Here is a 10,083-nt window from a genome sequence, read left to right on the forward strand (position 1 = left end):
CACAGATTAAAATTGCAAGTCATCTTCCCCCATCCTAGTGCGGTGGAGGTTGGTGGGGTGGGGGAGAGGAGGATAGCAGGGGAGGTGGAGGGGAATTATCTCATGTCCTGACCATGGGAAGCTAAAGCAGACATGCTTTAGCAAAATGTGGTGGATATTGGCCAAACCGTTTTTGATTCTATAAGATACATACATACTGTACATGCATACATACATACATGAACACATCTCTACCCCCGCTAATTTCACCCCAGTTCCACTTTTTTGAAATACCAACTTCTGTCCTGGAAGTCCTTGGTGTCCTTGTGTTTTATACTTCTCCCTCCCTCCCCCCCCCCCCCCCTTCCCACGCCTCCTCCTCCCAAGCCCTCTCCCTTGCACACATCTCCCTGCTTTCAAATGTTGTGTTTGTGTGCTTCCCCTTCTCTCCCCATCTTGTCTTCCGCTCCCTCTTCTTATATATTTTGTTTGTCTGGTCGATGTGTTTGTGAAGTAAATGTTAGCTCTTTCACGAGCCTCGATTCAGTATACAAAAAAAAACAAAAAACCATATATACATACATACATACCTGTACATACATTTGCCAAATTATGAGAACAACTATTAGTACAATGCACCGGTATACTTCTTTTACCATTCTCATCTGATTTCAGGTAAGAACTAGAATGACACTCTTCGACGCCACGACGTCGACCTATATGCCTCCGCCCACATTATTATATCATTATAATACTTGTACCAATTTTTAATTTAAATCCCTTCAGCTGTTCACAAGTTATCACATTTTTACCTGACATGACATCTGACCTTTGACCTCTTGACCCCAAAATGTAATCAGTTCATGTTTACATCATTATAATACCTGTACCAAGTTTTAATTTAAATCCCTTCAGTTGTTCACAAGTTTTCACATTTTTACCTGTCACGTCCTTTGACTTCGGGACCCCAAAATCTAATCAGTTAATATTTACATCATCATACATATCTGTACCAAGTTTGTATTAGATCACTTCAGCCATTCTCAAGTTATAGACATATTATGGACTTTGACCTTTGCCCCCAAAATCTAATCAGTTAATCTTTACATCATTATACATACCTGTACCAAGTTTCAATTAGATTGCTTCAGCCGTTCTCAAGTTATAGACATATTATGGACTTTGACCTTTACCCCCAAAATCTAATCAGTTAATCTTTACATCATTATACATATCTGTACCAAGTTTCAATTAGATTGCTTCAGCCGTTCTCAAGTTATAGACATATTATAGACTTTGACCTTTGACCTCTTGACCTCAAAATCTAATCAGTTCATCTGTATATTATTCTACATAACTGTACCAAATTTGGTCAGAATCCCATCACTGGTTCACAAGTTATCGCGGTAACAGGATTTTTACCGAACATGACCTCTCACCTTTGGCCTTTGACCTCGTGACCCCAAAATCTAATCAGTTAATCTTTACATCATTATACATACCTGCACCAAGTTTGATTAAGATCCCTTCAGCCGTTCTCAAGTTATCGCGGTAACGAAAACCTATCACGGACGGACGGACGGACGGACAGACGGATAGCCGGACGGACAACCTGAAAACATAATGCCTCCGACGACTTCGTCAATGGAGGCATAAAAATCTGTTCGACTTTTTTATGCGTAAATGCATTAAGGTGTTGTTTTTTAACCATGTAAGTGACGAAGTTGCCTTATATTTAGACTTTGAATGTACCTCCACCATTAAAAGCAAAACCGCTGTCATGGCAAAGTTACCAGAGAAATATGGAAAACTTTTCCAGAAAATTGATTATGCCTACTTTTATGGAAACAATCACATGAATTTTTTTTTGTAAACGAAACATCGTCATTGATCTAAAAACTTGCAGAAGTGTTGTGAAACGTGCAGCATAAAGCGTGTGTCCCACTACAACGACTTCTTTAATGGTGCCGATTATTCCCACCTCCATGTGAGATCAGCCGGAAAACGCGTTTTGCCGACATCTTCCAAGAAGCGACATGCTACACCTGACGTTCAACTGAAGGAGGCAGGAATTTGGAATTTGGCCCAGGTCGTTCCAGGGATAACTCACTTACTCTTAGACAACCAAGATAGATTGCTCAAAGATGAGTGTGAATACCTCAAACCTATCCTGTCAGGCCTACGACATAGAGCGTATATGTGCAAAAAAAATGTGCTGAAAGTATGGTGAAGTTATCCCGGTTGACAGAAGTGTTCCATTGTGGTGTATTGTACAGGAAGACAAAAGAGCAATGAGGATTATAACGAGTACTATGCATCAACAGTTAATTAATTTGAAAATATATTCAGCTTTTTCTTCTGATAACTCCAAATAATCTTTTAACAGAAGATATGGCTCATGGAAGAGATAAATAACATGGGGTGGCAGGTCATCAGACTGACATAGAGCAGGAAGGGAACAGGCTGCTGACAGTTATATGTATTTTAAAAACCGATGCATATATGGGAGTGGCAGCCAGGATAAGACGTAGAGGATCAGTAAGCTTTTTGAAAAGCTCAAGAGTGGGTAAGGGGGGCAATCTTGGAGAACTGGAAAAAATATCATGAGATACATACAAGGATTTGCTTCCACAAACGATAGAAAAGTGGGATGAAGTAGTGCAGGTGAGTATCAAGCTTGCACTAGTGGAATGTAACTAGTTATGTAACGTCTCTCCTTTCCAATCTGCCCCCCTTCCCCTCCAAATTTTTATTCCCTGACCTATTGATATCCACATGCTGTCTTGTTCCGCGCAGGCCGGGTTTGGCTATGGACTGCCCATCTCACGGCTGTATGCACGCTACTTCCAAGGAGAACTCAATCTTTTATCCCTGGAGGGTTTTGGCACTGATGCCTTCATCTATTTGAAGGCAAGCTTCTTTCTCTTCAGGATGATCAGAATGAAGACCTGAATGTTACAGCGTTTGGGCATAACTTATATAATGTGAGAAAATGTAATTGTTTTTATTGCGACAAGCAAAGATCCCTTCCGTCGGGGAGAAAGAGGAAGTAGGACTTGTAGTATGTGTTTATACTATAGCACCATGTAAATCACACAAACAAAGAATGCCTTTACTTGTCAGGGAGAGTGGTGAGGGATTGGGGGGGGGGGGGGTAATTAGCTAGGTGTTAAAAGGGGCAGGTAAAAGATAAGGTAAGATAGAGGATAGAGAGGGTTTAGGTTTAGGGATAGAGGGGGATAAAAGAAAACCCGTATTTTTTGTGCAGTTCCATCATGTGCAATCCACACTCCAGAAACATCCAATAGAATTTCCATTTCTGGTTTCCTGGTCATAGTTGCTTCTCTTGGTCTTCCGAGTGATATACTTCCAAAAAGCTAAATAATCGTTTCGGTGTTATCTCTGGTGTCGTTAATTTTATGTTTTCTGTTGACGTACCTCTGGTAGCTTGTACCTGTTGCTGTGTTTGGGCCTGGGGAGTAACTTCCGAAATCTATCTATCCAGGTTCTTCCTGACATCCAATTGTCCTTTGTTCCTTTCACATTTCTTTCCACTTTTTCACACTTCTCTTTATTCATTCTAATTCTTGCTTTTCTTTTATTTTATCTCTTTTACTGTTTATTTCTCCTTCTGTATCTGCAGTGCCTATATAAACTCTACATCCCCTTTCAAAATTTTCACCTTTTTTGCCTTATTGGCTGGAATTAAAATGCATTAAATCAGACTTTCCCACGTTTATTTACACTTCGTAACCCATAACTTTCCAAGTGAAAAACAAATTCTACACACTTCAGAAAAGAAATAAAAAATACAAAACTAGATTATTTTGGTTGGATAAGTTTCCACCCCCATTATGATAGCAATTTTAAATTAGCTCAGACGTAACCAATCATCTTCAAAATCACACACCAAGTTAATTGGCCTCCACCTGTGTTAAATTGTCGTGATTCTGATTCTTTCAGAATAAAATCAGCTATTTCTGTGGGTTTCCTCTGCTGGGTAGTGCATTTCACAGCAAAGACTCAACCATGAGCACCAAGGAGCTTTCAAAAGACCTCCAAGATAAAGTTGTGTGAAGGCACAGATCAGGGGATGGGTATGAAAATATTTCAAAGGCCTTGAATATCTCTTGGAACATCGTCAAGACAATCATTAAGATGTGGAAGGCGTATGGTATCACCAAGACCTTGCCTTGATCAGGCCGTCATTCGAAACTGGATGACCAAGCAAGGACGAGACTGATCAGAGAGGCCACCAAGAAGCCAATAGCAACTTTGAAAGAGCTACAGGACTTTGTGGCAAAGACTGGTCAATGTCAAATCCGTTTCTGGTGTTTGTTCCCCCTCCATCCCCTCCCTTACCTCAAACGGCTACACAGCTGACTCCGCACGTGAAAAAGCTGAATGCCTCAACTCTGTGTTTGCCTCTAAATCTTGTGTCCCAAACCCATCCCTCTCTGTACCCACCATACCCAGTCGTACCCTGCTGCTCCTGGACTCCGTGTCCTTTCCTCCTGACAAGGTGGAAAAGTTTCTGTCAACCCTCGACTCTGATTCTGCAACTGGACCCGACGGCATCAGCCCACGGGTCCTAAAATCCTGCTCTGCTGCTCTATCTCACCCTCTCTCTGTTCTCTTCACCCTCTCTTTTGCTCAAGGTCAACTGCCATCTGCTTGGAAATCAGCCAACATCACCGCTTTGCACAAAAAAGGTGCAAAAACAGATCCTAGCAACTACAGACCAATCAGCCTTCTCCCAATTATCAGCAAAGTCATGGAATCCATCATTGCTTCGGATATGAAATCTTTCCTCTTCTCCAATGGCTTGATCTCTGATCATCAATTTGGTTTCAGACCAGGTCACTCTACTCTGGACATGCTGCTTCTGCTGTCTCAACAATGGATGGAGGTCCTCAATGCCAAACAGGAAATTAGAGCTGTCTCCCTCGACATATCACGTGCCTTCGACACGGTCTGGCACCCCGCTCTGCTCACCAAACTCTCCTCCTTTGGTATCCATGGAAATCTCCACGCATGGCTGGCGGACTTCCTCTCTAGTCGTCGTCAACGTGTGGCCCTGAATGGGTTTCTCTCATCTCCTCTTCCTGTTCAGGCTGGAGTTCCCCAAGGCAGTGTTCTGGGCCCCGTGCTTTTTCTGGTCTTCATCAATGATCTCTCTGACTCTCTCGAAAATCCTCTCTATCTCTTTGCTGATGACTCCACTCTCTGCCGCTCCATTCCTCTTCCCTCAGATCGGCAGTCTGCTGCCTCCTCACTCTCTGAAGACCTGGACAAAATCACAGACTGGTCAAACAAGTGGAACATGTCTTTCAATCCTGACAAATCTCACACTCTTACTATGTCTCTCCGAAAAGATCGACTGGACAACCCTCCCATCTACTTTCTCAACAATCCTCTCCAAGAAGTTCTGTCGCTCAAGATTTTGGGTCTCACTATCTGCCATGATCTTTCTTGGGAAAACCACATTTCCAAGCTGGCCTCCAAAGCCAGTCGCCGACTGGGCATCCTCCGTCGTGCGAAGTCCTTCCGCGGCACACCTGAGCTCCTCACCACATACAAGGCTTTCATCCGCAGCTCAATGGAATACTGTTCTCCCCTATGGGCCGGTGCTCCTGCCTCACACCTAGCTCGGCTTCACGCTGTTGAAACCAAAGCTTTCAGAATTATTGGAATCTCCCGCGATGAAGCTATCTCTGAGGGCCTTTCACTCACTCACCGCAGGCAGGTAGGTGGTCTTTCTGTCTTCTACCGACTCCTCTCCGGCCTTGCACCCCCAGCTCTCTCTGTGCTCTGTCCCCCAAATATTCCTACAGGTCGCACAAGATCTGCCAGCAACCCTCTGATGGTTAAACTGCCGAAATCTCGGCTCTCTGCTCACCTTCACTCTTTCATTCCTCTTTTCTCCCGCCTCTGGAACAAACTCCCTCACTCCCTTCAATCCCACTCCTCCCTCCAGGTCTTTAAAACAGCTGTTCACCACCATCTCTTATCTTCCCCCATCCAAAACCTTGATCTTTTCTACCCCCGCTAATTCACCCCAGATCCACCTTGTTTGAAATTCCAACTTCTTTCCTGGAAGTCCTGGCAGTGTCCATATGTTTTATACCTCTCCCACCGCCCCCTTCCCCCCCCACCCCCCCCCCAAAGCCCTCGCCCTCTCTCAGATCTCTCGATGTCTCCATGTCTCTTGGTCCCTGCTCTCAAATGTTGTGTTTGTGTCCTTCCCCCTCTCTCCCCATCTTGTCTACCGCTCCCTATGTTATATGTTTTATGTGTCGGTTTGTCTTTCTGTGTGATTAATGTTCGCTCTTTCACGAGCCTCGATCTTGTATACAAAAAAAAAAAAAAAAAAAAAAAAAAAAAACATGTGTGCATGTGACAACAATATCCCAAGCACTCCGCAAGTCTGGCTTGTACGGTAGGGTAGCAAGAAGGAAGCCATTACTCAAAAAAGCCCACCTTTAGTCCCGTTTGAGATATGCAAAAGCCACTCTGGAAATTCTAAAACCATGTGGCAAAAAGCTATGTGGTCTGATGAAACCAAGATGGAACTTTTTGGCCTAAATGGAAAACATTACGTTTGGCACAAACCCAACACAGCACATCACCCAAAGAACACCACCCCTACTGTGAAGCATGGGGGTGGCAGCATCATGTTATAGGGATGTTTCTCATCAGCAGGGACTGTGGCACTTGTCAGGCTACAAGGGAAAATGGATGGAGCAAAATACAGAAAAATCCTAGAGGAAAACCTGCTGCCCTCTGCAAGTTGAAATTGGGATGGAATTTCACCTTTCAGCATGACAATGATCTGAAGCACACAGACAAAGCTACACTGGAGTGGCTAAGGAACAAAAAGATAAACGTCCTTGAGTGGCTCAGTCAGAGTCCCAACCTAAATCCAATCGAAAATCTGTGGCATGACTTCAATATTGCTGTCCATCAATGCTCCCCACACAACTTTTCTGAGCTTGAACAGTTTTGTACAGAAGAATGGGCAAATATTGCCAAATCAAGGTGTGAAAAATTTGGTAGAGACCTATCCCAACAGACTCGCAGCTGTAATTGCTGTCAAAGGTGCTTCCACCATGTATTAACTCAGGGGTATGGACACTTATCCAACCAAGATATTGTTGCGGAAATGAGGATTGTGTTTTTTTATTGTGTTGTATTGTATGGTAAATTGTTGTGTAATATTGCTTGATTCTGGCCCCTCCTGCCTCCAGTGTTGTGTAAAGATCAAAGGGTGTTCCGGTAGTTAATTCCATAAAGCATACACGTCAGCCAATCATAGAATACCCCTGTTCGATAGTTATATCTTTATTATGTGTATCAGGGTAAGGCCTTGTCTTCCATTAAAATGACACTCCATTGCACCAAGTGAAAGAAGAGTAGATCCCCTTTCATTCCCATTCCCAAAAACCGCAATTGCCAACTGTTCCCTCCGCGACTCCATTCGCCACGAGGTAGGCTCGGAGAAGAAGGGCGTGTCTCCACCTCGTCATAGAGGGGAGGAGTGAGCCAGCCCCGAACAACCAACCAAGCACGAGGGGTTTGGTTTGAGAGGGCGGAGGAAGAGCGATCGAGGAGGTTCGCGAAGGTTGAGGGGCGGGGCCTATATAACCCGCCGCGGGACGCTCCCCAAGGAGATGAGTTCTGAGTTCTGCAAAGAGACGAGCTTCAGAGAGAAGTGCGCAAGGAGGGAAGAGAAGCGAGAAGGAAGCCTTTTAACACAAGAGAAGAGGAAGAGGGAAGCCTTGAGAGAAGTGCACGACGTCACCCTGCTCGCTCCCAGCCTGACGAGGCCCGGTTTGCTGTGCGCCCTGCAAAGCCTTCCAGCTTGTGGTCCGAGCTGAACCTTCCTCCCGGTCCAGCCAATCGTTCCTGCCTCCATTCCCCATTCGTGTGAGTCCGTCTCTGTTTGTTCTGTCAAGGGTATAAGTTAAGCCTGTTTAGATAAGCTAGTAATTTTCACTGTGTCACCTGCTTTTCCATGTTCCCTGTATATAACCGTGACTGCTCCTTTTGCTTGTGTGTGTAAATAATAAATCCCGTTACTCTTCTGTACGTCTTCTTCTTCCTCTTTACATTCGGTCGCTGTAGAGTTTTCCATATTGAATATCTGTGGCGCGATCTGGCCAACGTTCGGGGATCGGGTGAATCGGGGAAACTGTACGACCGCGGGGCCTCCGCTCGGCAAACACAACATCTTAACCGCGGGCCGTAACAATATTATAGTTTTGTATTTTTTAATTGAATGAATGAATGAATGATCGTTTTAAGGCCATTTTCCCCGCTAGAGTGGGGGTTAGCCTTGTGGGCCCCATGACAATCATGGTTCCCTGTTTGAGGCAATGTTTTTATGGCCGGATGCCCTTCCTGGCGCCAACCCTTAGTCGCCTCTTACGATGCGCAGGGATACGGTGTACCTATTCTAAACCGGGGTACACACCGGGATCATTCATCCCAGCAAGCTGGTACTCAATTTGCCGACCTCGGAAGGATGACAGGCTGAGTCAACCCCCCTGGCGTTAATTCAGCGATCGATCGGGATTCGAACCCAGGATCCTAGGATCCCAAGCCGGCACCCTAACCACTAAGCTAACACCAGGCTTTTTTAAATTAACTTTCTGAAATTTGTAGAATTTGTTTTTCACTTGGAAGCTGTGGGTTACGATGTGTACATAAAGGTGGAAAAAGTCTGATTTAATACAATTTAATTCCAGGCTATAAGGCGGCAACAAGGTGAAAATTTTGAAAGGGGGTGTAGACTTTCTATGGGCGCTCTATATTACATAAGTCTATGGATATCCACACTTGTTTAGTATTTTCTGTTTTATGTACTTATAACCTCTTCATTGTTTATCTATAAAGTATTACTAAATTTTCAGATTAAACATGGCATATTATTCCGCAGAAATGGCCATATCTGTCCAATGAGTGATTGCTTGCCTTTAAAATAACATGAGATTGTAAAAAGAACAACTGTTGAAATTTAGCATCATGCTATTACTCTCTTACTGAAATTATTTGCTTGACGCAATGATTATTCAGTAACAGTCATTCCTGTTTTCTGTGCTTTACCATTTTTCCTACAAATCAAATCACGTCTTCTAGGCTTTGTCCAGCGAATCAGTGGAACGTCTTCCTGTATTCAACCGCACTGCTTTCCGTAACTACATGGATCAACCTGGAGCCGACGACTGGTGTGCTCCTAGCAGAGAGCCTCGAAACGTGGGTATCACCTGGCACCCATGATGGAAAGCTCCATCGTTGATGTTCTTCTATGGAAGTTGAGGCTCATGACAGATCTGAATGAAAGCATGTGAGAAGTTTTACATGCTTACCACGATATCGTTTTAACTTCTCTTTTTGGCATAAATTAATGTTTGTCTTGATGAAAGTATATATTTTTTCTTTACTGTATTCCCTTCTTTTATTGTATTATCATATTTCCCTTTGTATACATTACAATGCGTCTATTGTCAGGGAGGTTCATGTGAATCTTCTCTCAATCGTTGGGTTTATCTTTAATCATGTGGACATCATCGTCTGGTCTTAAGATCGTTCAAAACAATCTAAGCCCAGATTTGAGTGATCCTCCTGTAGGAGAATAATATATTTTTACTGTATATTTTGTCGTACTCCTGTCGATAACGGTCTGCTATTGAATGTCTGATATAATTGCACTACGATGCTCAATAGTTTTTGATGATTATTTTTATTTTCTTTACAATTGATTGATCAGTGATAATAATTGGAAAAACAAAAATAAACAGCCAACGCTGCACTTGTAGTTTCTATATCGTTTTCATTCAAAATTGCTGGTTTACATTTAAATGCAGAATTGAAACTAGAACGGCACTCGGTAGAGAGCATACCTCCGCCAGGCTGAACAGTTTACATTTTGTATCCCACTGATAGGCCGGATCTGCATCTGGACTTTAATCAAAATCTAATCACCTTGTTCTTGTCACCTAACAAACTCATCCACCAAGTTTTGTCATTATCCATCCACAACTTTTTGAAATATTATTATACATATTGTTTTTGATCCTTTCTCTCAATGGTGAAGAAGCATCT

General features: G+C 43.3%; 1 protein-coding gene across 6 annotated transcripts in view; it reads left to right on the forward strand.

Annotated features, from left to right (window-relative positions):
* Positions 1-9,790, forward strand: part of LOC137433921 (pyruvate dehydrogenase (acetyl-transferring) kinase isozyme 2, mitochondrial) — a 74,250-nt gene extending 64,460 nt beyond the window's left edge. For 4 of the 6 annotated variants that reach the window (XM_068126413.2, XM_078785924.1, XM_068126414.2 and 1 more), the window contains 2 exons: positions 2,776-2,889; positions 9,118-9,790. In XM_068126413.2, coding sequence (XP_067982514.1) covers positions 2,776-2,889; positions 9,118-9,258 — 255 coding nt within the window. In that variant the 3' untranslated portion in view covers positions 9,259-9,790. The remainder of the gene's footprint in view (positions 1-2,775; positions 2,890-9,117) is intronic. The other 2 variants (XM_068126415.2, XM_078785926.1) reach the window with 1 other exon arrangement.
* The last annotated feature ends 293 nt before the right edge of the window (positions 9,791-10,083 follow it).

The sequence above is a fragment of the Myxine glutinosa genome, chromosome 10 (assembly GCF_964187855.1).
Source record: "Myxine glutinosa chromosome 10, kmMyxGlut1.1, whole genome shotgun sequence".
Taxonomy (NCBI): domain Eukaryota; kingdom Metazoa; phylum Chordata; class Myxini; order Myxiniformes; family Myxinidae; genus Myxine; species Myxine glutinosa.